Here is a 27,907-nt window from a genome sequence, read left to right on the forward strand (position 1 = left end):
AGGGCAGTGGTGGGTACGGCGGTGTCGTCCAGTCTGTCTGCGGTTAAGTCAAGACCAGCGGAGATCTTTGTGACACGCCTTGAACCGGACACACTGACTCAGGATGTTGAAAGGTACTTGACTGATAACTTGTCGCAGAAATGCGCAGTGTCCTGTTCTAAACTGACCACAAAATACGATGGGTATTCTTCGTTCCGTGTCTCTGTTGACTACAATGCTCTGTCGGAAGTCCTGTCCCCATCTTTCTGGCCATGTGGGATCCTAGTGCGCCGGTTTCACAGTAGGCGACGCTCTTCCACTTCTTAACTATGGAACAGATAAGTAAACTGAATGTTGTATCATACAACTGTCGATCTGTCAAAAACTCTTTACAAACTGTGAAGGACCTATGCGTTACCGCCGATGTTATTTTGCTACAAGAACACTGGCTTTTGCCAGACGATTTATCATATCTATCTAACATAGATGGAAACTTCCTTGCCTATGGTACTTCCCCTATAGATATGAGTGAAGGTCTGATTCACGGCCGACCCTACGGCGGCGTGGCTGTCCTTTGGCGGAAATCAATTGGTGCATTTGTCAATATCGACGACCTCAATGATGATCGCATTTTAGCTTTAAGAATTAATTCTGATGGCAAAGAGCTTCTGTTTATCTGTGTGGACATGCCAACGGAATCTCATAATCACACCGAGATTTTTATGGAGAAACTTGGTAAAATAGAATCCTTCATAGATGAGTCTGGCATACCTAATGTACTAATTATGGGTGACTTCAATACACGGCCAGACGGAACGCTTGCTCCTCTATTGTATAATTTTTGTCTTGATGGCAACCTTCATATTAGTGACTTAGAGATGCTTCCTGAGGACACCTTTAGTTACCTCAGCGACGCGCATAGATCTACATCGTGGTTAGACCATTGTGTTTGCTCTGATTCTGTGCACCAGTGTATTTCTGAAATGTGTGTACTTTATGTTTTTGTGTCTTCCGACCATTTCCCCCTTCGAGCTACATTGGACTGGTCCACAGTCCCTGTGTTTACAAACACAGCTGACGATGTGGACTCTCCAGCCAGTAGATTCAATTGGGAACGTGCGTCTAATGATGTTCTGTTGCAGTATCACACCGGTGCTGAAAACCTTTTCTCTGAAGTTATGCTTCCAATTGAAGCAATCAGATGTGCTGACCAGAACTGCAGGGACGAACATCACAGGGAGTCTCTTGACAGTTTTTCATATGAGATAACTAAAAAACTACAGGAAGCTTCAAAAACGTCTCTTCCTGGTAGAAAACGCACTGTATCCCACTTGATTCCTGGTTGGAACGAAGTAGTTAAGGAATATCATAGTGCTGCTCGAGATGCTTTCACTCTGTGGCGGGAAAATGGTCGGCCTAGACACGGAGCCATCTGGGAGCTTCTACGAAAATCAAGGGCGAAATTTAAATACTCCCTTAGGCAATGCCGCCGTTTCGAGGCTCAACACCGGGCCAATGCGTTGGCAACGTGTTTACATAAGGGGGATAGTAGGGGCTTCTGGTCTGCCCTTCGCTCCCAGAATGGCTCCAAATCTAGCATACCTTGTACAATTGATGGCCATTCGGGTGCATCCGATATTGCTAACATGTGGAAGAACCACTATACACCTTTCTCACGCGGCGGCCATGATAGATCGAAGAAGAGGTCAATGAGGCAAACAGACAAAGCTTATTTCTAAAATCAGGTCCCATTTAGTTTTCCCCAAAACCACACAAATTTTCATGATATAAGATAGAATAATAAATATTACAAGAAGTGTTTCGCACCGAAAGATGTAGCAATTTAGAGTAGTGTAGACTGACCCCATAGTCCCTTAAGAGATGCAAAATAAAAACATAATAATGCAAATTTTTAACGAATTTGCAGCCATTCACATATTGGTCGATTTCCTAATTGTCAGGCTACCATTGGTCGAACTGCTAATTATGATGGACAGCCTTTTGTTTGCCACATTGAACTCGTTTTAGATCTATCATGGCCGCCGCGTGACAAAGGTGTATAGCGCACTGTTAAACTCCGTCAATTCTACCGCATATAAGTCACATGTAAACAGCACTATTCAATCAGGTGTCTCTGACAATCCTGGAATGTCCGTTACTGTTAATGAAATATGTGACGCCATCAATGAGCTGCCCAATGGTAAAGCATGTGATGCTAATTGTATTTCTGCAGAGCACCTGAAGTATGCAGGTCCCCGGCTGCATGCGCTACTGTCATTGTTGTTTTCTGCAATGCTCAGACATGGTTATGTTCCACCTAGGTTACTTAACACTGTTCTCATTCCGATCGTTAAGAAGAAAAATGGCAATGTGACTGACAAAGACAACTATCGCCCGATAGCGGTCTCCAGTCCGATATGCAAAGTTCTTGAAAGATTGCTTTTAAAGCGTCTAGATGAATTTTTACACTCTCCGGATAACCAGTTTGGTTTTAAAAAACAGCATGGCACAGACCTTTGTGTGTTTGCCTTGAAGGAGGTAATCCGTTACTACCAGAAACGGGGCTCTCCTGTATTTGTGGCCTTCCTAGACGCCTCTAAGGCCTTCGATCGTGTTAATCACTGGCTGTTATTTAAGAAAATGATCGACAGAAATGTACCACTTTACTTGATACGTTTACTTGTAGCCTGGTACAATGTTTTGACCTTTAGAGTACGTTGGGGCAATGTCCTTTCTGACAACTTTACTGCCACTAACGGAGTGCCACAAGGTAGCCTGATATCTCCTTTTCTGTTCAACGTCTATGTCTCTGACCTGAGTGTTGAGCTGAATTGCTCTGGTGTTGGTTGCTACATCGGAAATGTCATTGTGAACCATCTGTTATACGCTGATGATATATGTATTATCTGCCCATCTGTTAAAGGTCTGCAAAAGCTAATGTCTTTATGTGGGCGTTTTGGCTCTGAAAACCATATAGTGTTCAGCAAAAGCAAGAGCCAATGTGTATATTTTCCATGTGGTAGATTCAAATTGCACGGACCGCCTCCTTCAGTCACCCTTTATGGCACGAAATTGCAGTACGTTACATCTGTGAACTATCTGGGTAACCAGATTACCTCTGACCTGTCTGATGATGAGTCAATTCGCTATCATGTCAGAGGGTTCTATACCAAAGCCAATTCCTTGATACGAAAATTCCGATTCGCCTCCTCCTGGAGTGAAGCGCGTCCTTTTTGATGCATGTTGTTCCTCGATATATTGCGCTCAGCTATGGTGTCAGTATAACTTGGGTACGATTCGCAGGCTACGCGTAGCCTATAACAATGCTCTTAGGATTGTGTTAGTGCCAGCCAAATGTTTGTGACACATGGGATTGATACTTTTGTAGCTAGAAGGAGAAAACTAACGCATGCTTTTGTACAGCGCATCGCCACATCAAAAAACAACATTATCTCCCGGTTATACCACTCAGATGCTTTCTTCCATAGCAAATTCTGGACACACTATGTGAATCTTGTTTTCAAAAGCCCTGGCTAATTTTTAAATTAAAAATTAAAACTTTTTTTATTGTACATAAAGTGTATGTGTGTTGTTGTATTGTATGTTTTTATGTGATATGGGCCAAGAGCCTGAAATAAAGTTGAAATGAAATGAAATGATTCATTCATTCACGCAATAATTCTCTTCAATAGCATATGCTACAGCCATGCAGGCCAGGGATGAATGGCACCACTTGAATTGGTTCTTGTTCAGCACCAAGGACAGGGATCATCAGCATCATATCTTGCCGCTCCAAAACCCAATCCAACAGCGGGCCACCTCTCTCAGATCACTGTCTGAACAGCTGGGGCCGAGCTCACAGTGTTGCATCAGGTGTTGTTGTTTGTGGTTCGTCTCCACATGGACAAGCTGCACTTGTGGATTTGCCGCATTTCAGCATGTTATCACCGGTTTTTCCCACCTTTGACCTGGCTCTATTTAGAGTCATGCGGCCAAATAAATGTGATATCTTTAGACGTTGCTTCATGCAACAGGTCTCTCTTCCACAGCATACTAGTCACGTAGATGTCAGGACCAAATGCAGGCATTGTACGATTCTTGTTCAGCACCAAGGACAGGACTAATACCATGTACGATGTCATAAGGCATGCAGTGCTTTCATTTTACACTTTATCAATAGAAGGAACTATAGAAATGAACACACAATCACACACATTTTGATTGTGATCAAGTCTCTTCCATTGCAAATCATTTAATAAATTTTTTTGCCACAGATTCAGCCAAAACCAGTACATTTCTAGTATAAATAAATGACTACCACTGGCCTCTACACATCCGGTAGCTACAAAGCAGCAGTTCCTTTAAACTATATCCTCATTACATACATGTAAGCTTCAGTTGCAGCTCTAGCTATTTAAACAGTGACACATTTCAATTATCAAATTTCATTGGGACCTTGCAGCAGTCCAGATCACATTGCAAAGTAAGGATTAATTTGATTACCAGCTTGATGGGTACAATGCTGGTTCATCTTTATCCGCGTGGTAACCTATATCCATTGTTTTAAATTATTGAGTTGATGGAGTAGTTCAGAGCAGCACTATTTTCAAAATGTTGCGGACTGAAACTAACGTACATCAACTTCATATCCCTAAATACTGATTTTGGAAACAAGACATAGGCTACCACAAAGATAAACTATCATTACCAACACACTTAATGCATTTTCAAAGTCATTTGTATCAATAGGTTCATTTGTAAAGCTTTCCTCGTAGCAGTCTCGGTTATTTTGTCACATCAACTCAAACCCACTCCAATATCTAACACATGGATAGTATTCACTTTGCTCAAGGCCCAGCTTAACTACACAAAGTAGTGTTTCACCTCCAAGCCCATCAACCTTTACTTCTCATTTTCCTTTGTAAATTGTTGTTCATGCTAGCACCATCAATTTCTACAGAATTGTCTTGTTTTAACTAAAAAATTTTAGTGAGCAAAACGAGAGAAAAAATCTTTGTTTCTGTGTAATATTTATGCATAGAAGAACAGAGAGTACCAAGTGTGCCATGAAAAAGGAGGTGGCAAGATATGTGCTGTACTTATGGAGGAGGCTTTGCGACATTGTATTCATTAGGTTTGGTAAAAACCTAAAGTAATGCTTAATAACGACAAGATGTCAAAGACTAAATTGTCTAATTAACATAAAATCCTATTGTGGGAGTGTTATCATACTTCAACTTCTAGACTCAAGTGAAAACTTTCAAGACCTCCGTTTACAACATTTATTAACTATTCATTTTGCGTAACATTGGAAATGGGTACAAATATATGCCTAGGTCTGTAGTACACATATTGCATTTTCTTGTAATTTAATTTCTCCACTAAAGGAAAAGACCATTAAATCCAATTTAGTATAATGCCAGGAGCGTGTAGGATACTAAAAATGCCATACAATCTGAATAACTAGCAGCAAATTAAGCTATAGACAATGTAACCTCAAAGTGTTCAATTATGGATTATACATATATTATGACAGCATAAGAATATACATAAAAATCATCACTTTCAGAAAAGCCATAGCCTACCTATTTATCAATATTGATAAACCTCCACTGACAAATCCACCAACTAAAGAGATTAATGTGATGGCTCTTAAAGATAATCATATCTTATTGTTCATTTATATTGAATTTCTCAAATTAGTCAGTTTGGTGTGTTTTCTTACGTAATTACGTTTACTTCTTCCGTTTTCTTATCTTCTTCAGTTGTGACATCCTCTTCATCAAGAGTTTAAAGTATAAACATTTTCTTTAAGTTCTATGTTTCTTGCTTCTCAAATAGAGCAAAATCAATTATTGGTTTATCATTCTCATTTCAGTTGACAAAAGAGTATTGTATGAATAGAACTTATGCCTAAAGGCAGAAAAAATATAATACAGTAGATGTATGGAATTGCCAATATCTTCCCCTATGAAATTCATAAGAATTTAATTCTGATCTTATAATATACATCATGATGTTAATTTGTCAACAAAGGACAGGGAAGATGTACAAAAATATTCATACTAGGCATATTTCAAGTGTTTCATTTTTCCTCTTGGACGTGGGCTCTGAGTGTTTTTCTTCTTCTTGTACAAACACTTTCTCAGGGCAGCAATGGAAGAATTGATATTAAGAAGCTACACAGAATATATATTGTAGGAGAAGTAGTAATACTGGCCAGTTGTTTCATTTGTACATTTACACACTATATATGGGGTTACTAAAATATTGAGTCAACAATACTGATAATTATACATGCACAAAATGAGGATTGTGAGACACTAAATGTAGCACTAGTCATTTTAATTATTGATGGCAAAATGTTCACTACTTTACCCCAAGAAGTGCGGTATTGTTTTCAGCTTGTATGTAATTCAGAATACACAAATAATGCAGTATTGCCATACATTTTCAGTGCTGTTTTTCTAATCTGCCATCACTGCTTGCCTTGTTGTACTTAAATGTGTAACATTTAGGCTATCTATTGAGCACCATTGGATCATCACTTCAGTATCATGCAAAAGACAGTACAGTATAAAAGCCCTGATGTTGAGTGTGGGCTGAAATATTCTCTGCAAAGTTGTGTAGGAAAGAAAAACCTGAGTGTTGAGACTATTGGTACTATGAATGTTTGGATGGTAATCAGCTTGCAACACCATTCTTAACCCATTACACATAATATGCCATGGTTACCCTATTGGATAATTCTCAAGTTGTCTGTTTCTTTGCAAGTATTGAGCAAGGATGCCCAAGACTGAGGACATTTGTTCATGAGAGTGTGACAAGAAATTGTTCCTATTCTCATAGAATAATAATGCCAGTGACAGTAGACAGAGTCAGATTAGAATAACATATGAAAATAAAGCCTGCCAGGGAATTTTAGTAATAAGGAAGCTCTTTTGCCTTCAGGACCAGTTGTTTGGAAGGTAAAATCTTAAAACGTCATAACGATTGTAGGGAAGCCCCCTATATAGACCCATAGCCCATTTCAGATGAAATGTACACACGGATGCATAACAAATAGTACAGCCACTCTCTTATTGGCTGAACTACTAACTTTGATTGACAGCTGGGATCAGTCTAATGCTGCGCTTAGATGTAGACAAAGGTTTCTTTTCAGGAAGTACAATAATATGATAATTTCAAGAATAAACGTTGGGCAATTTTCTCCAACATCACTTAATTTGTCTTAGTAGAATTGTTTACAAAACATTTTGGTTACAATATTGCAATTTCAGGGGAGTTTGTTTCCTTTCAACTATATACTTATGCTGTTGCAGTGGGAACATTCTGTCATAGAAATATAAACCTAAGTCTTCATCTGAGCGTCAAGTTTCTTCTGGATGTTCTCAAAGCGGTCCAAACCAGTGAAATCAATCTCCCCTCGCTCCCAGGCCCGTCGGTGGTCCTCTGACGACACGTACGCGGGCCTTTCCACGCTCTGCACTTGTAGCTGGGCCAACTGGCTGGTAATGTCCTAGAAAATCGTATTGAAAAAATTACAGTCTGACAATTCACCTGTGTACAAAATGTGGATTTTCTATGCCGAACTTTGACTTTGACCCAACCAAATCAGTGGATTGTTTTGATATCACATCAGTAATTCATATCAGAAGTGAACGTAATGGTTTTATCATCAGAAAATTAAATCTTGATTTTGAATGATGTATGTTGATTTGAACATATTTAGGACCAAAGTAGCAGTATCTAGCCTTGCAACAGCATACTACTGGCTTGCAATAGATGCCACATATAGCTAATTGGCTGAATTGCCAAGGTCAGAGTTCAAAGGTCAGCAGGTCAAACTGTTCCTGCCTGCAGCAAACTCCAGATTTCCACACATATCACAGGTACAGAGCACCAAATAAGGGTGTGTAGATAACAAAAGACACCAAATTTGGGCATCTAGACCCAAGTATCACAGGTACATGGCACCAAATAAGGGCATCTAGATCCACATATCGCAGGTAGAGCACCAAATAGGGGTGTGTAGATTCAAACCTGGTACAGGACACCATATAAGACCATCTAAATGCAAATATGGAACTTCAGTTTGAACACATATCACAGAGAGAGGCCACCAAATAATTGCATCCTAAATTTGTTCGTAATCTTGAAGTTAACCAAAAAATGAAAATGTGAAAGGTACAAAAATATGTCATGAGGTAAAAAAAATATTGCAAAAAATGTCAGCTACTTACAACATTCCCCTCTCCCTCCTTTCATTAGAAAAGTAAAGAAGTAGAAAAAAAAGTGCAAAATGATCTACCTGCTTGTGAAAGGTGAAAAGTTGCTAAATTACATTGGATAAAGTATACGATTTTGAAGTCTTATCTGTCAACGGAAAGTAAACGAAAAGGAAAAAAAGTTCAAAAAGGTAAAAAGCTTGATCAAAATCAAAATATGTGAGGTAAAAAAAGAATGCAGTTACTTACAACATTCTCCTCATTCTCCTTTCAATAGAAAAGGTAGAAATAAGAGAAAAATTAAGCAAAAAAAGGTGCAAAATGATCTGCAAGCTTGTGAAAGATGACAAGTTGTTCTACACTGAATATAGCACACTATTAGATAAATCTATTACATGTCTGAGGTATAGGACACCAATTAAGGGCATCTTGTTGTTTGCAACTTTCCACTGTCTCATCAACAGAAAGTAAACCAAAAGGAAAGGAAAGCACAAAATGTGAAAGGTAAAAAGTTGTGTGCATACTACGTATAAAATATGAGGTCAAAAAATATGTTGCAAAAAATGGACAGTTACTTACAACATCCTCCGCACTCTCCTTTCAATATAAAAAAAGTATAAAAAAAGAGAAATAAAATTGAAGGGCAAAATGATCTACAAGATTGAGAAAGGGGGGAAAGCTGTTTGCTAGTTGTTCCACACTGAATATAGCATGTATTTATAAGTTTCTACATGCCTGGTAAAGGGCACCAATCTTATGGTTATTTGCAACCTTCCACTGACTCATCTGTCAACAGAAAGAAAACCAAAAAGAAAAAAATTGCAAACTGTGAAACTTAAATTAAAAAGCTGTGACTATGCAAAATATTTGTGGCAAAAAAAGATTGCAAAATAATTTCAGTTACTTACAGAATTTTCCTCCCTCTTCTTTCCATAAAAAAAGTAAAAAAAGGGAAAATGAAGTAAAAAAAAAAGAGCAAGATGATCTTCTGGCTTGTGAAAGGGGAAAAGCTGTTTGATAGTTGGGTATCAAAATATGGTGTACAAAATATTACAGTTACTTACAACATTCTCTTCTTTCTCCTTTCATTAGAAAAAAAAGGAATTTTAAAAGAAAAAGAGAAAATGAAAAATGTGCAAAATAAGCTTGTGAAAGGTGAAAAGTTGTTTGATACTTGTCTTACATTGGATATAGTATGGATAAGTCTATATGTCAGGTACAGGGCACCAGTTAAGGGCATCTTGAAGTTGGTTGCAACTTTTCACTGTCTTATAAATAGAAAGTAAACCAAAAAGGAAGAAAAGCAAAATGTTAAAGGTAGAAAGCTGTTTGCATTCTAGGTCAAAATAAGGTGTAAAAAATATGTTGCAAAAATGACAGTTACTTACAACATTCGCTTCTCTCTCCTTCAATAAAAAACAAAAATAAAAAGAGAAATTCAATGTAAAAAAAAATGTGAAATGATCTACAAGATTGTGTAAGGTGAAAAGTTGTTTGATAGTTGTTTTATGCTCTATGTACCACTTATAGGGCACCGATTAAGGGCATTCTAATGTTGTTTCCAACTGTCTTTGCTGTCAACAAAAAGCAAACCAAAAAGGAAAAATGTTACAAAATGTGAAAGGTCAAAAGCTATGTGCAAGCTGGTAAGTTACTTACAACATTCTCCTTTCTCTCCTTCATTAAGAATAATAAAAAAGAGAAAGAAAGTAAAAAAGGTGCAAAATGATCTACAAACTTGTGAAAGGTGAAAAGTTGTTTGGCAGTTATTTACATTGGATATAGCATGGATAATGCCTTTATGTGTGCTTGTGACACTTGATTTTGTGGCAATGATTATTCTAATACAAACATGGATATTTGGGGACTGCAGCTTGCCCATGCAGGAACAACTTTGACAACAATCGTGAATGGTTTTAAACAGTGCAAAAATTATTGTAAAAGACCACACATCTAAAGAAAAATAAACATGTCTGCAAGAAAAAGCAAAAAACTGTCAATGTCAATAAAGGAAAGTGCCACAGTGACTAAAGATACCGTCAGCACCCAGTTTTGCCTGCAGTAATCCTCTAAAATTATACGATCATGAAACATTTTTATACCAAAATGTCCAAAATAGCCATGATCAAGACAAAAACTACTTTCTTATCTTAAAAATGAGTGAATTTGCATGAAGGTTGCAACTTTAAAAGAGGTAGAAAATATTTGCAGTTTGACAGTATATACAGTCATGGTGCCAATAGTGACAGACATACATACCTACGTACTAGGTAGTATACAGTCACAAAATGTACATTTGGTCTATTCTAAACTAGTGTATGTGTGTCTGTGTGTGTCTGTGTGTGTGTGTGTGTGTGTGTGTGTGTGGTCTTATACAATGTAAGTACAATGTACATCGATGGGTCATACATTGACTAATTAAAATGTGAAATGGCCAGAATAAGATGATTGGACTAGATCAGATGCTGTCATAACTTGGTTTTTAGTACAAAATAGATATGGTACCAGACCAGCTCATCTTAGTTGAAACCTAGACTTAAAGATTAAAATTCAAAGCAATTTTTAAAAGTATGAATCCATGATGGAAAGTCAAACATGAGACAGATTTGATTAGCACCAAACTGTGTCATTATGTTTTGTTTAGGTGTTATGACAGCAAAGCATATCTAAGTTCCAGAATAAAGTGCAATTAAACAGCACATTCACATGTCTAGGTTTTGAATGGAATGATGGGGAGTTCTCCTGTGATATGAGTGAAGTCTGCAGCAAGCAGCAAAGCTGGTGTGTGACAGGGGGATCATTTCACATTGTCTATGAAACAAATGTACATATAATCCTACAATCTACATAGTACACAACAGGGTCAAACAATAGTCTGTAGATAAGGCATCCATACATGTATGTAAGTCATTTAAGGACTGTAGACGATTCATCTCTTCAGGAAAAACCATTGCCCCACCCCCAGAAAAAAACAAATGAAAAACAAAGATGATGTCACTTGTAGAGAAATGTACAATTTCTTGGCACAGTCCAGGGCTGGTGTATATGCATGTAGATCCCTTCTCTACCAAACACAACTGAAGTCAACGCAACTGAACGACACTGTCAAAGAACAACAAAATCTTGAGAATGGAGAGTGCGAAGCGGCACAAAGTCGCAAAGCTAGGGGCGGCAAAGCGGGTATGCAGCGGCTGCAGCATGTCAGGTTCTACGCAATACCTCAGCATTGTCCCCGAGGGAAGACACTCCGGACGTGTCTACAGGTGTTTCACATAACGTCGACTCAGACTCTGTACTCTCATCTCCCTCTAGGGATAAACACTCAGACTGGGACGGATCCTCAAATTCATTCCCATGGTGCTCGGGCTCGTTTATCTCATGATCCTCTTTAAAATCATTCCCATGATCCTCTGGCTCTTCTATCCCATGATCCTCTGGCTCTTCTATCCCATGATCCTCTGGCTCTTCTATCCCATGATCCTCTGGCTCTTCTATCCCATGATCCTCCTCAAATTCATCCCCATGGTGCTCTGGCTCTTCTATCCCATCATCCTCTACTTCAGAATCTGGGCTATCGTGTGGTTCGTGCTGCCAGTGAGGCACGTGAGGGGGGTCAAAGTTCCTATCCGTGTCCTCATTCCCATCATGCACTGGTGTGAAATGTTCTGTGGGAGGGGTTGGCGGATGCCATGGAGGAAAGCGTGGACTTTGTGGCAGCGGAATCCTATCCGGGACTCTATCCTACGCAAAGTCCAAGCAAACATACTATGTATATGGTATGACAGATGCAAAGCATGTCCAATATCTGTCATTACTGCCGAAAAGCATATTCATCCAACATACTAAACTTTCAAACATGCAAATTTAGGAAAAGGTGAGCTGGAACAAACAATATATAGATAAATTTACCTGATGTCCTGTTGTGAATTCCATTTTCTTCGTTAACAAATTAATGAATATAAGGCGCCTTGATGTTTGTTGTGTAAATGTAACAAAATGTATGTGGATAGCACCACAAATAAAAGTATAATTCGTTTTTCATCGTTAACAAATTAATGAATACAAAGAGCCTTGATATGCATCATGTCAATGTAACAAGTCACAACTGATTGTTCAAAAACTTTGCACAAGATAAACAAACCACTAACTACTCTTAAAACTACAACAACTCTATGGGGACGTAACATTACCTGCAGCTGCATGTAATAAACTTGCATGCAGAGAATTACTGAAAGCAGGTAAATCAAACACCCCAAAAGAAGCTTTGAAAAATCATGTAAAGAAATTAAACTGAAACAGCTTTGTGTGATAGAAGCTAAAACTGCATAATTAACATTAATAAATGCAGCAGTAATTAGTAAGCTCACTTCACCACACCACAGACGCACTGCAAAGCTTGTCATGAAAGAAGCAAAGATCGGCGTTGAAAAAAATCATTCACACCAAGACACTTAAAAAATAACTGTCAGAACAGCAGTAGAAATTAAAATGAAGAAATTTGGTTGTCGAGTCATTTGTGAAGATTAATTCAGCATCATTTAGGTAGACCCTTAACAGATTAAAAGCTTAGTGAGTAAATAAAGATCACTTAATTATATGACTATGATTAGGCTGAAGTCATCACAACAGGGCTCGAAATACTTTAAAAGCATTTCTGAATCGGAGCAGGCACCTTTACCATTGACTTTACCATATACATGCAATAGACTTTAGAAATCATTTTGAACAGATTCTTCTGTTAACGTTTTACCGGTTGAACAATCAATACAGTAAAGGTACATTCAGGTGCACTTGTATATCCAGTACATGGACCAGTATAGGTTAGGTGCAGGTGGACATCAGAAATACCTGCACAGTTACAAAGTTTACATGGACCTGTGCAGGTTAGGTGCAGGTAGACCTCAGAAATGCATGGCTATTATGCATGTTCCAATTTTACCTAAACCTGTGTATACCGAGTACATGGACAAGTCCAAGTCAGGTGCAGGTAGACATCAGAAATACCTGCACATTGTCAATTTTTACCTGCACAAACTTAGTTGTATTTTGAGCCCTGAAAGAATAATCCTTAAGAACAGTCAGAAGGTCTATAACTACCGTACATGTTAGACTGACTCACGCCACACATTCTAAAGATCAGAAGGTAAGTGCTGTTTGAACATTGCATTTTCATAGAGCACTGGTCCTCAAATTTGCTAAGGCACTGAAAATTTGGAAAATTCAATCAAATCTAATCCTGACAATCGATATAAATCAAGCAATAACTTCTCTTTTGCGTCATAACAATCATAATTTGAATCTCCCAGTGACAGTGTTGTCAGGTAATTGTAGAAGGAGTATGTTGGCATATGTTCAATGTAATCCAACATGGTGCAAAAAGCAATCATCAAAGCCTGTATAGCTGATAAACTGTCAGATTTCGACTTTGCAACCAATAGTTATATGGGTATAAAACTGTTAGTGGAAGAAGAGTTGTTGGGGAAGCTACGAGAGGGTACAAGCCACAAACCTGGGTATCATCCGCATGGTCACCAGAGAGGATCTGGACAGTGGACATGACAGGTGATTGGTTAATGAAGAAAGGATCTCCGCACCTCTGCACTATGTTAGACAATACACCTTGGACAATACATGCAGGAAGTGAGCTTTTTTTTTACTCAAATGTGCTACGATATTACAGCTGCACGTGAATATTCGTGCATTATGAAGAAATGAAGGATCTTGGCATCAAATTCCAATATATGACTTAGTATATAGATGTATGCTACGAGTTGTGAAAGGAGTACCAACACCACATGTACTAGTATGCATTACTTGTAGTGGCGTTTGAAATACACAATTTACATGCATTTAGAAGCATTTTCTAGTTATTTGCAATTAAAGGCAGATGGCCTCTTCCCAAAGCAACACTTTTACAGAATAGTACTTTAAATGCAAGATGAGCATTTGGAATAGTGCCCTTTAAATGCAAGATGATTTTGGAATAGTCTGTGTACTTTAAATGCAAGATAAGTTTGGAATAGTCAATGTACAATATAAACAAAATGCATTAATGTATGTTACAGTACACAGAACACAAAATGCATGGCCAAAACATACCATAGATTTGAAAAGAATTCTTATAAAAACAACCAACCTGTCCCTGCCCCTCCAGCAATGGTTTGACCCTGTTCATGAAGACATCCCACCAGGCCTGGAGAAAGTCCATGTGGTGCAGGGGGAGGGAGGAGTCCTGGTTAGGGTGGGGCTTCACCGTGCCCGAACTTGTGTTGTACTGGTGGTGCCACGGCTTGATGGGGCCGATGAAATGGACTATTTTCACCTCACCTCCAAATCTAGTGAAAACAAAATTATGTATAATTATGTATAATGGTAAAACAGGTTATGTGTAATTATGTATACTGGAAAAATCCTTATGTATAATTATACATAATTCTTTGAAATTATTTGTTTTTCCAGAATTAAATTGCAGCTTGTTAGACATGTCTTATCAAGACCTATCATTTGACACCTTAGAAGTGTAGAAAATTTGAACTTGAAATGTACAAACTGTACCAAGTAGATTGTACTTGTACATTGCAAACAATGTATAACATTTGAACCATTTATGCGGACAATATAATTTAGTGACAGGTAGGTATTGCAATACAAAGCCTTAAGGTATAAAGTAGACACCTTAAATCTGTACAAAAATTTGAGGTCAAAATGTACAAACTGCACAAGGTAGATTGCACTTGTACATTGCAAGCAATGTATAACATTTGAACCATCTATGTAGACAACATAATTTAGTGACTACTGCAATGGTAAAGGTGTTTTACTTCACTGTATAAGAACATTAAGTGATTTACACGTTCGTCTGACACATGATCAACCATGAAATTGGATCCATGAAATAGAAAATTAGAAATTCTTGCTCATTCTGCTATAATGTCATACAAAGCAGCAGCAAAATGAGTAAGTGTATGCAGTAAATGGAAAAAAAATCGTAAAAAGGACGCTAATGTTGAAGAATGTCAAAGATGTAAAATTACAAATTACTCTGTCTTCAGTCCTTTGTTCAACCTTCCTGACCACTTTGCTTTCACAATGACTACAACTTTTTGCCAAACTTTTGTATTCTTCGCACATTTGCATCAGTTCTTGGGTTCCCAGGTCATGTCATCTTTATAATCGAATCAACATGACCTGAGACAATACCATAAAACTTAAGTTAGTAAGTGCATTGTGTGTGACATTGCCTTACCTATTAAAGGCAGGTAGGTAGGAGTAGTGTATAGTACTGTGCGTGACATTGCCTTACCTATTAAAGGCAGGTAGGTAGGAGTAGTGTATAGTACTGTGTGTGACATTGCCTTACCTATTAAAGGCAGGTAGGTAGGAGTAGTGTATAGTACTGTGTGTGACATTGCCTTACCTATTAAAGGCAGGTAGGTAGGAGTAGTGTATAGTAAGTACTGTGTGTGACATAGTCTTACCTATTAAAAGCAGGTAGGTAGGAGTAGTGTATAGTACTGTGTGTGACATTGCCTTACCTATTAAAGGCAGGTAGATAGGAGTAGTGTATAGTACTGTGTGTGACATAGTCTTACCTATTAAAGGCAGGTAGGTAGGAGTAGTGTATAGTACTGTGTGTGACATAGTCTTACCTATTAAAGGCAGGTAGGTAGGAGTAGTGTATAGTAAGTACTGTGTGTGACATAGTCTTACCTATTAAAGGCAGGTAGGTAGGAGTAGTGTATAGTACTGTGTGTGACATAGTCTTACCTATTAAAGGCAGGTAGGTAGGAGTAGTGTATAGTAAGTACTGTGTGTGACATAGTCTTACCTATTAAAGGCAGGTAGGTAGGAGTAGTGTATAGTACTGTGTGTGACATAGTCTTACCTATTAAAGGCAGGTAGGTAGGAGTAGTGTATAGTAAGTACTGTGTGTGACATAGTCTTACCTATTAAAGGCAGGTAGGTAGGAGTAGTGTATAGTACTGTGTGTGACATAGTCTTACCTATTAAAGGCAGGTAGGTAGGAGTAGTGTATAGTAGATGTCATGTTGTACAGGAAAGACAGGTGACGAGAGATGTCTTTAGTTCCCCAGTCACTGAAGAAGGTGTTCAACAGGCCCTGGTCTCCCCCTGAAGGGAAATACAAAACATTTAACATGTTTCAAGACCACTTCATCTTGTCTTCACGCAGCTTTTGTTTTTTCAACATGCACCTAAAAAGTCTCATATATAATACAGTCAGACTAACTACATTGTCAACCTTGACTTGTTTTAGTACGGGGAGGGCTGTATATTATAAAGCCATGATCAACAGTAATCAAGGATTTTCCTCTTTTTGTTTTCAAAATTATACAGAAGAGCATTTTACCACTAAGAAGGGTATGCAACTGTGAAATAGATTAAATCAAACAGCTTTGGCTTAAATGGCCTTTTTTCACCTACTTCAACTGTCATCACTACCAAAGTACAAAATTGGTATATAATTACGCATTTTGAAGGCAGTGTGTAACACAATAATTGCTAATGGATATGGATGTCGTCCAGGGTTTTCTGTATCTGTATCTATATAGCCAGTATAACAACCCTTCGGCTCAACACACCAGCTTTGCAGGCACGCGATGCAGCAGCAGCTGGTTATATTACACTGAACGACCTGTCACACCTAACTTTTGCACATCTATCTGCACTTGTTCTTTAAAACTATCCAGTCAGAGTTTTGACAATGGTAAGTGCTGAAGTATGGAACGCACTCCACACAAATCTCCATGTACATGTGCCAAAACGTAGTTACTCAAGCAAGGATATTGGATTTTGGAAACGGTCAGATGTTTTAGATAGTATCCACTATCGTTCGTCAGTTACACCTCCATGTGCAGGGGATCAAGTCCTGGATTTGATCCTCTGGACTGGCACCATCAGAGACACCTCATCAACGTCTCCATGTACATGATGTATCTCACCATCAAAGCTGCCTGTTGTAGTGGCACACTGCAGCAGTGCCTGGTAGGTGTCCTCTGACGGACGGAACACAAACACTCCGGAGTTGAAACAGTCCGGCCAGCCGATATCAGGCACGGCTGACAACTCCTCCTTGTCAAACAGGTCGTCAACATTCCTCAGTACCTACAGTATAGAGGTGAAGGAAACAGGTTTAATCTTCAATGAGGCCTGGCTGCAGTGCTGGCACAGAACATTATGATGACCTTCAAATATGACTGAGTCACTGTATAAAACTGCTTTCTGTCAAGACAACAGGCCTAGGCTTATTTGCTATTACACTAAGAATAGTAAGATACATGCAGTAGCTTGTGACAACTAATTAACAGTTTGAAGGCATAGTTAGAATGTTCATTTGACTATAAAGAGCACTTTCTCTTATCAGAGACATATCTGCCCCCATCCAGGATTTGACAGAGATGCTAACAACAAACTTGTTAGGAATTCCATCAGCCCCTAGCGGCTAGCCTGCTTGAGCTACCTTCTTCCAAAGTTTTCAACAAAAAGGTCACGTTCAGCCTGCCCTAAAGACACATGTCAAAGACAACAACAGCTATCACAGTCACTATAGGACGTTAAATGGAGGACCCGTGTATGGGGAGAGCCATACCCTATGCACGTTAAAGAACCTGCCACATGTGTGAACATCCAACCGAGCGGATCAAACCATTCCGGCCAAAATAGGGGTAGGGAATCTCCCGAGCAGCCCTCGTAACCCCTGCTTCGCCTATTGGGTAAGATAGTCCTCACTCATACTATAGTGAGCAATTGGGCTGGTCTCAATCATGATGTTTCTGACCTAGGGCGAAGAGTTGCTGTTACAGTTCCAATCATGTAACCCATAACCTTGATGTGGCCTTCAGGCCTTGTTACGTGGTGACCATTGAGTAAAAAAAAAAAAAAAGGACACAACTTTTCACAATCAGGTCCAGGTTCAGATTCGAACATCTGTACCAGCATTTCCTGTGCTGGTATCCACCCCTATAAGTCTAATGGAGATTTGTAGAAACACAAACAGACATGCACGTCAGGCAGACAGTTCCAGTGTGGGACCTACCAATGTGTCAGCATCCAGGAAGACTGCCTTAGTGTAGTTGGTGAGTCTCCAGCAGTGCAGTTTGGTGAAGGTGATGCCCAGTTCAGGCCTGGACAGGAGCGCCAGTTTCTCCGTGTCTCCACTGTCCACTACATCCACCACATGTACATCATCATACACCTTACCCAGCTGTTCCCTGGGGGAAATAGTGGTACACTTTAAAAATCATTTCACACTTATTCTATCAAATACCTTTCTATCAAATACTTTTCATCATTGGTGCTAAGTTTATCAAAACATCAGCATCACATACATGTTTTATTACGTAATAACATAATGATAAAGGCAACCACAATGGTGAACCTAATATCTAAAAGGTTTTTAATTGATAATGCAGATAAGGTCTCCATTTGCATACACTATAGAAGTTATAATTTTGGGTCTTCACTACACATTACATTCTTGGCAAAGGTAAATCATTAAGAGATTTGCATACATGTACATGTGTAAGTTTATTCCCATGACTGGAAACAGAAATTGGATGTTAACTTTGTTGCAATTCCTAAAGTGATGTTCACAATGATTGAGTTCATTTTCTTTACTCGTTCAGACCCTTGCAGTGCCTAGAGGTCTGCAAGTTTCCTGAATAACTTTTTCAGTAGAAGGCTATATTTTACAGGAAGGAGTTGCTATCATGCTAGTCCTTCCCCTTTAATGTGCTTGAAGCACCTCTTTGGGATCCCCATTTTACCACCCTTCGGTGTCCTTCCCAGGATTAGAACCAAGCTATCAACTAATTGAAACCAGGAGCTCAACTGTGATGCTGTTACCAGTTGAGCCGCAGGGACATTCCTAGTGTTTGAACCACAGAGCTGTAGATCCTTACCTGATACTGTCAGAGACCAGCGGAGTCACCAGTATGGCCAGTTTCCGGGTGGTGTGCACGGCTCTGAGGGACTGGCCCAGCACCAGCGCACCAAACGAGTAGCTGTCATTGGTCACCAACGTCACAAACGCTTCTTTATCTGAAACATAAACAAAAACAATATAGATTTCAGACTTGGTTTGAAGTTCACAGTCTACACACACAATGTAACACTGCCATTTTTACGACCATTGCCATAGATACATGTACTTTATGTACATAGGAATTCCTGTGTAGTAAATGTAGAGGGCAGGGAGCAAAAATGGACCAGTCATTCACCCTAAAGACACAGGGGTCCTTTTGTTTTCTTAATGTCCAGTTTCTGCTATACTTATCGACATGTGACACTGAGTGCAATATCAGTTGCAGGTATTACGTGCTTTGTGGCAAGTTTTTTAGCAACACTCTTTTTCTTCTTCTTCTTCTATCCAGTTTAGCGTCCGTTGTTCCCTGTGATAACCTGAATTACTGACTCCATTTAGAGTACAAACATCAAACTAACGACTCATACAAATTACAGGAGTTTGGTGGTGAATTTAATATTCATTCATCCAAATAATTTTCAAGCAGAAATTTACGTTAGAAGAACTGAGTTAACAATGTACTAATTCACTTGACAGCAGCAATGCTCTGTTTGTCTAAATATTTGGCCAAAAGTGAGGAGGGCTATCTTGCAAAGTATTCAGCACTGTTCATAATTTTAGTGTCCAACAGTTAAAGAAAGTAAGGTGAGTCTGTGGGGGAAACTATGGCTGATTATAAGGCAGTCTTTTGTATAAATGATTAACTATACTCTCACAAGAAGCTCAAGTTAAGAAGGCAGGAGTTTATATACACCAGTGGCAAAATTCCTGCTGACCCCTGTATACAAGCTCCAAATCTAGAACAAGCTCTATCGTATAAGGGAGCCATTATGTTAGCCAGGTCAAGCCTGTATGTAGCCTTCATCAATGTGTTTGTCTTAGTATGTTCTAACTTCTATGACAGAATTCTGCAGCTCACGGCCGACAAAAATTTCAACCACTTTCAATGACATGCTAATAAGGTCATCAACAGTGCAACATAAGTGTCATAAAATTATGATGAAATCATTGAAAAAGTGGCCTAAAAATGTTGGAAATGACATTTCCAGAGGTACAAGAGGTCAAAAATTTCCTGGAGCGATCTCTGGCACCATTCATAATATACAGAACTTCTTCAAACTGAGAGGAAGCACAAAATGTAGAGCTGGAGAAAGGTTTATAGAGGAACAATGAAAATGTGGACATCCTATAGTCAATGTAAACCCCAACATATTCATACACTAGCATACAATACATGTATGTGTGTGGTGTACGACCAGGGATTTACGATTGAATTATCAGCAATTGATAATCAATATAAACCCCAACATCTGTATACACAAGCAAATACATTTGTATGTGTGGTGTACGACCAGGGATTTACGATTGAATCATCAGCAATTGATAATCAATATAAACCCCAACATCTGTTTACACAAGCAAATACATTTGTATGTGTGGTGTACGACCAGGGATTTACGATTGAATTATGAGCAACGGATAATCGATATATATCCTTTTGCCTGGCCAGATCTAGTCCAAGCCCTTGACAACAACAAACCAATTATTCATGATTAGAAAATAATGGTTCTATGTAGGCAGCTTTGGAATGGAACATGCTCACTCTATCTTTTCTGCATCAGAAGATCTAAACCTTAGAAGTGGTGGTTTGACAGTGGTAATAGCTTAATGGAATTATCAAGCACTCTGGTTCTTTCAAAACCATCTAAAATACAATTAGGATGATGTTAACAAGTGTGATATAGTCTGGGCAATATCATGTAGACTAATGTATATATACATTAATGTCTATCATGACCTCATACATAGTTCACGATATGTAACATAATACATGTATGAGATTCTATACAGACCAACACTGTTCATATCTTGTAGTTTTGACTTGAATAAATGCAACCGTGCTGTAGTAACATTTTGTAAGATTTACTAAAAATCTATTTGGAAATGGTCTCTAACACTACTGAGACCATGTCAAATGCTACACATGCTTTAAACATTTAGAAATCATTCACATTCATAATCATCCCTTTCTATGTCAATATTTCAGCCCCTAGAGGTCGTTGACCTTACATCTAGATCTTTACCAGACAACAGCAAAATCACTTATCACCTCAGACTAATATATTCTGGATAATAGCTTCTGGTGACGTTTTAAAAGCTCAGATCGATATATGACAAAGATATGTGAGATGACTACAGAATAGGGAGATCAAAATATAGCCTGGTGGGAAAGCTAGAGTGTTATACTGTTGGTAACTCATTGATTTTCCACGTGAAGAGATATCAGGGCAAAAATGACTATGTACTGAAAATGCACAAATGTTCGCGGTAGTTTTATTTTCACGGTAATTTTATGTTCACGGTAATTTTATGATCGCGGTTTTTGCGCTGGCCACTTCACCGCGAACTTAAAACCACCGTGAACATTTTTCTATTATAGTACTATGAGACTACAGTCTATGGTGCTACCGCACACACTCAATTTTCCGGCTACCCTGAAGTAAATCCCTGCAAACTTACAGTGTAAACCTGCTACATCGTCCACATGTATATATACAGCTACAAACAACTTGTAACTACCCACCCATTGTTGCAGAAGATTGCTTTTGATTGAACCTCATCTCCAACCAGCACAGAAAAGATAGAATTGTCTGGGGCAGACACACCCCTCGGCTCTAGTCTGTCTGGGCCTCCTGTATTCTCCCTGGCCTACTTTCCCAGACATTTGCATAAATGACCCAGTTTGGGGACCCACGTGTGATGAGACATTGACCTAGGAGGGTGTACATGTGTGTTTGAACAATCGATAAGGAGGCGTATATGTCACAATCTGTTCACATTTATATGTGTCTAAAGACATATTCAGGTGTCCCTATAGTATAGTATAGTATAGTATACTATCAAGTACTCTTTTCTTTGGTCATATGACCATACAAGGATTATTAAATATTCAAGGTCATTTATGAGAAGGTCATGCTGTCCAGAATATGTTACAACAGTTACTGAAGTGGAAAGTTAAACCTTGAGCCTGTCATGATCTTCAAATTTTTTTGTTCAATCAATGCCAGGCACAGGCTAAATATTACAATTTATATCCACACACAGTACAGACTTTACATGGTGTAGTATTTCTCTGTTTTCTGTATACCTGGTATATATAGCATGCAAACAAAAAATATCTGGTAAGGAATTTTTTTTTTCGTGGACATGTGAAAACATATCCTCAAAAATATGTGTAGATGTAATCATCTTATTCAAGTTTATAACCTCTTCTTTGAATATCTCACCTGGGATGGGTAGTCCTTAGTAATAACAGGTCCCCAGAAGTTGACCTTTGACCGCCAGGTGAACCATGCTCTGTGAGTACAGTGTACACGTGATAGTCACATGTACACTGCATGTTACACAGTAAGGGTGTTCCCCATGGACTGTATTTACCTGTCCTACATCATCAAACGTAACAAATTTCCCATGTAACATAAGCCAGCCTGGTAAGAACAACATACAAGCAGTGCTGACATGTTTGATTTAGCATAGCATGGTTTAAAAAAAAAACACTAGCATATACATGTAGTTGTGTACCAGATAGTTATGATCTAACAATTAACTATATTTACCTATCCTACATCATCAAACGTGGCAAATTTCCCATGCAAAATATACTGATGAGATTAAGAATATCGTACAACGAGTGCTAACATGTTTGATTTAGCATAGCGCGGTTCACAAAAACAATATATACTTGCCTACCAGCAATTTATGATCCAACAATTATAATTTATGTAGTTAACATAAAGTAAGTACTACTTGACATTCATGTCACTGTGCCAATTAGTGAATTACAAGTTCATACTGAGACATACTCACGCAGTTAAGTCACAGGAACTAAGTCCAAACTATGCATACTGTACATTAGGAATCTCTTTCAGGAATTTGTGGAGTGTAAAAAAAGGCTGTTCAAAATGTGTGATTAACATTCAGTACATGCATGGCTTCAGGACATCTGCACATCAGTGCCACTAGGAGACAGTTAACTATGAGAGTGACATCTGTTCTGCTCAGAATGTCTTGCTCAATAGCATTTTGTACATTATGTGCAAATCTTCTATCTGATAATGGACAATTTATTTAGACACATAGAGCAACATTTTTACCTTTGCCAGAATGGCTAAGGTTATGTTTTGGGCTTGTGAGTCTGTGTGTCTGTCTGTTAACAGCATAACTCGAGAAGCCTTGGATGGATCCCGATGATATTTGGTAGGTGGGTAGGGGTCGGGAAAACGAAGGTCAAGTTCGATAATGGGCCCCCTAGCGGCTTGCTAAGGTACTGCAGCAGAACCAATTTTTGATATCTCCTGTTCTGGACATGCTGTGATCATGATTTTTGAGTGGTAGATAGCCCTCGAGGCAGAGAGTAAGTGCTGTGAGTTTGGGCCCCCTAGCGGCTTTTTTGGAACTGCAGGCGCCGGTTTCCTTTCAAACTTTGGACGAGAATAACTCTACAACGTGTTGACGGATCGTCATGATTTTTGGTATGTAGATAGAATGGGTGATGACTTACATAATGGTATACTAATTATGCAAATCAACAGCTAATTTGCATAATTAATGAGGAAAACTTATAAATCCACTGCATTCCATGATAGGACTTTCAAACTTGTCACATATGTAGCTGGGAAGGAGAGAAATGTCGATAGATAGCAATTATGCAAATGATGGCCTCATTTGCATAATTAATGAGAAAATATGAAGATGTTGACGGATCATCATGTTCTTTGGTATGTAGGTAGCGTAAGTGAAGACAAACATAATGAGATTCCAATTATGCAAATCAACAGCTAATTTGCATAATTAATGAGGATATTTTATAAATTCACTACGTTCCATGATAGGACTTTAAAACTTGTCACATATGTAGCTGAGAAAGAGAGAAATGTCAATACATATTTATCATGCAAATGATGATCTCATTTGCATAATTAATGGGAAAATATGAACGTGTTGACGGATCGTCATGATTTTTGGCATGTAGATAGCCTAAGTGAAGATTATATAATGTGATACTTATTATGCAAATTAACAGCTAATTTGCATAATTGATGAGGAAAAGTTTATAAATCCACTGCATTCCATTATAGTACTTTCATCAAAGTTGTCACATATGTAACTGAGAAAGAGGGAAGAGAGTAAGAGGTGTACTCTCATGTCCCTAATAAACGTACCGGGACGTTTATTTTTTTCAGCCTCACAATCCACCCGGTACGTTCTTATTTTGGACGGTACGTTTATTTTTTTCTGAAAATTGGGGCTTTGCTAAGCCAGGACCCTCAAAGAATTGAAGTTTTTGGGGTTTCTGCCCATATTTCCGCGGTATTTTTGTTCAAAATTCACTATTTGTCGGGCGAAACATTTTTCCCACGGATTTCCCACGCGTTTTGACCCGCGTACGCGGTACACTTTCAGTGATTTTGTTCCATCTCGCTATGACGCTACGAAGTAAATGTTGTTCTTGGGGGGAAAATAAGACACCGCACTGACGTTTTGAAATACAATTTTTACATAAATAACTTCTAGTTTTAATTTAGTAGTAGTTTACAGTCTCTGTTTACATCGTAAACCAGCACCTTGCACGATGAATTTCCGGTCTTGTGGTTCCATGCTCTTTCGTCAGCGAGGCGGAAGAGTGATTCGTTCACATAATAAATACTGGACGTAAAAATAACAACTATAAGTTCGTTTCCCTTGTGATATGAGTTTTGACGCCGCATATTCTCCAAAACGGCAGGAATTCGTCGGTAAAAACAGCAAGTTCATAATCATTTCTAAGCTTCAAACCGCCACAAACACTTTCCTCTGTAGATGCATGTGCCATTATGCCGAGAAGGTCACGTCGAAATAAACTTTCTGTACGTAGGCTTATTTCTCCGGCAAAAATCAGCCTTAGTCTACTTTTCACATAAAAATGTTTCATGTAATAGATTTTAATCGTTTTTATACCGTAATCACTGTATGTCATGCTACACATGAGAATTCTTTTTGCGACATTTTACCTTGGAAAAATGGAGTCGCCCACTGACCCCTAGTGACCTTGTTTATCTGCTGCTGACGCCATCTTGGAACATTACCGGAGACGGAGATTTCCATTTTTGGCCCACGGAATACGAAAATTGGGACAGCGTACATGCATTTCAAGAACCTAAAACATCAGATACATGAACGGACGGTCTATTTGTAAAATCTGTCCATATGGTCTTCCAGTTTGCACAGATATGACGATGTAGAGTGCAAAGAGTCTGAGACGAGAAAAAACGCCGCGTTATTCAACACCACTTTGGTGGAAAAACTTCGCATAAAATCACATAATTTTGTATAATGTTTCTTTATTCAACGTTTCCTTCGTAAATCGTCTAATTTGAGCCTACATTTTGCTGATGTAGTGCAGAAATTGAAAAAAGTGAACCCCGCCAGTCGCGCCGCGCCGGTGACCGCTATCGGCAGTGTTGGCATAGCGGCCGGACCGAAAATCGTCTGGCCGCGACCGCATTCGACAGGTGACCGCTATAGACTATTTCTTAATGATTAGGTAAAAAATCCAACGGACCGACGAAAACTGACCGAAATGGCCAAGTGGCCCCTATACTCAGGTTACTCATAAGGCAGGTTTCACTGTACCTTTTATTACAAAATGGAGAAAATATCATAATTCGAACAAGATATCTGTTATAGTTCTTCAGCTCATTATTTATACAACTGATGTGGTTCTTAGGCATAAATAACTAAAAAGAACCTACCTGCTTATCATCTTCTTTTCTTTGGACAGAAGTAGTATGGACACAGTTAAATACTTGTCAATTTGGTAATTTTCCGGGGGGTATGTTTATTCCGGGGGGTATGTTTATTAGATATTGAGGATTTGTCCGGGGGGTATGTTTATTCCGGAAGGTATGTTTATTAGGGACATGAGAGTATTTAAAGACTTTGAAAGAGAATAAGTCAAGAATGGATCAAACGATCATCATGATTTTTGGTATGCTGGTAGCTTAAGTTATGCTTGATACAATTTGATATCAATTAATTGTAACTTGGGATCTAATTTGCATAATCAATGCCGAAATTTTATAAACCAACTCCAAGCATATAATTATGAAGAAAATGAAATGAGTAACGCATTTGTCTACAGACATCATTCTACATAACAAACCTGGTTTATTTGGCAAAGGTATGTGTTCGTGGAACTCTAGTTCATAATAAGAATCACAGTAGGATGCAAATATTTTTGTGATCCATTCTGTTTGTAAAATTTCTAATACATAGGAGTCTGCCTTTATCCTAATTCTTTCAATTTGATATAGAAATAATAAAATTCTGCACTGCAAGTTGTACAAACACTAACTCATAATCTTACACATTCAGCAACACTCAAATATAGGAATGCCTCATTTCTTCACCAAATTGACATTTACAGACGACTGAAGTAGAAAGTTGAAGCTGTGTTACAACATTCCTGTTCAATTACTGCCAACCAGACCATACAGCTACATTGTAGACTTAAAATTTATCTTAACAGTTGGATGAACAACAGATCCTACTCTCATGTCCCTAATAAACATACCCTCCGGAATAAACATACCCCCCGGACAAATTGTCAATATCTAATAAACGTACCCCCCGGAATAAACATACCCCCCGGAAAATTACCAAATTGACATGTATTTAACTGTGACCATGCTACTTCTGTAGCAGGTAAGCAGGTAGGTCTTTCTATTCATTTATGCCTAAGAACCACATCAGATAGTTCTATAAATGATGAGCAGAAGAACTATAGATATCTCGTGATGTTTTCTCAATTTTTTAATAAAAGGTAAAAATTCGCAGCGAAACCAGCCTTAGGGGTCACCTGAGTATAGGGGCCGATAACTGGCCATTCGGTCAGTTTTCGTCGGTCCCTTGGATTTTTCCCGTTGACCTAAGCATTAAGAAATAGTCTATAGCGGTCACCTGTCGAATGCGGTCGCGGCCGCCAGACGATTTTCAGTCCGGCCGCTATGCCAACACTCGCGGCCGCCACGGGCGTGTGGCCGGCCGCGTTACGCTGCGCTAAATAGTAAATTATCCACGAGGGGATCACTTTTTTTTCTGTACTACATCAGCAAAATGTCGGTTCAACTTGGACTTTTTATGAAGGAGACATTGAATAAAGGAAACATTGTACAAAATTATGTGATTTTATGCGAAGTGTTGTTGAATTTACGTGGCGTTTTTTTCTCATCTCAGACTCTTTGCACTTCTACCCTTCTCTACATGTAGTACATCGTCATTTCTGTGCAGACTGGAAGGCTATATGGGCAGATTTTATAAATAGACCGTCCGTTCATGTATCTGATGTTTTATGTTCTTCAAATGCATGTAAGCTGTCCCAATTTTCGTATTCCGCGGGCCAAAAATGGAAACCTCCGTCTTTGCATTATTCTCGAACATGGCGTCGCAGCAGCTGATAAACAAGGTCACTAGGGGTCAGTGGACGACTCCACTTTTAGCAAGGTAAAATACCGCAGCAAGATTTCTGATGTGTAGCATAAAATACAGTGATTACGGTATAAAAACGATTAAAATCTATTAAATGAAAGTTATTTATGTGAAAACTAGACTAAGGTTGATT

General features: G+C 38.7%; 1 protein-coding gene across 3 annotated transcripts in view; it reads right to left on the reverse strand.

The window, feature by feature from the left end:
- Window positions 1-4,194: 4,194 nt before the first annotated feature.
- LOC118426919 (titin-like) overlaps window positions 4,195-27,907 on the reverse strand; it is a 41,822-nt gene continuing 18,109 nt past the window's right edge. Inside the window, exons 4-11 of one of the 3 annotated variants that reach the window (XM_035836539.1) lie at window positions 19,127-19,265; window positions 18,262-18,436; window positions 17,168-17,330; window positions 16,211-16,337; window positions 14,344-14,542; window positions 13,717-13,749; window positions 11,427-11,948; window positions 4,195-7,498 (exon numbers count right to left, since the gene is read on the reverse strand). In XM_035836539.1, the coding sequence (XP_035692432.1) occupies window positions 7,331-7,498; window positions 11,427-11,948; window positions 13,717-13,749; window positions 14,344-14,542; window positions 16,211-16,337; window positions 17,168-17,330; window positions 18,262-18,436; window positions 19,127-19,265 (1,526 nt within the window). In that variant the 3' untranslated portion in view covers window positions 4,195-7,330. The remainder of the gene's footprint in view (window positions 7,499-11,426; window positions 11,949-13,716; window positions 13,750-14,343; window positions 14,543-16,210; window positions 16,338-17,167; window positions 17,331-18,261; window positions 18,437-19,126; window positions 19,266-27,907) is intronic. The other 2 variants (XM_035836540.1, XM_035836541.1) reach the window with 2 other exon arrangements.

This window comes from Branchiostoma floridae, chromosome 12, assembly GCF_000003815.2.
Source record: "Branchiostoma floridae strain S238N-H82 chromosome 12, Bfl_VNyyK, whole genome shotgun sequence".
NCBI lineage: Eukaryota > Metazoa > Chordata > Leptocardii > Amphioxiformes > Branchiostomatidae > Branchiostoma > Branchiostoma floridae.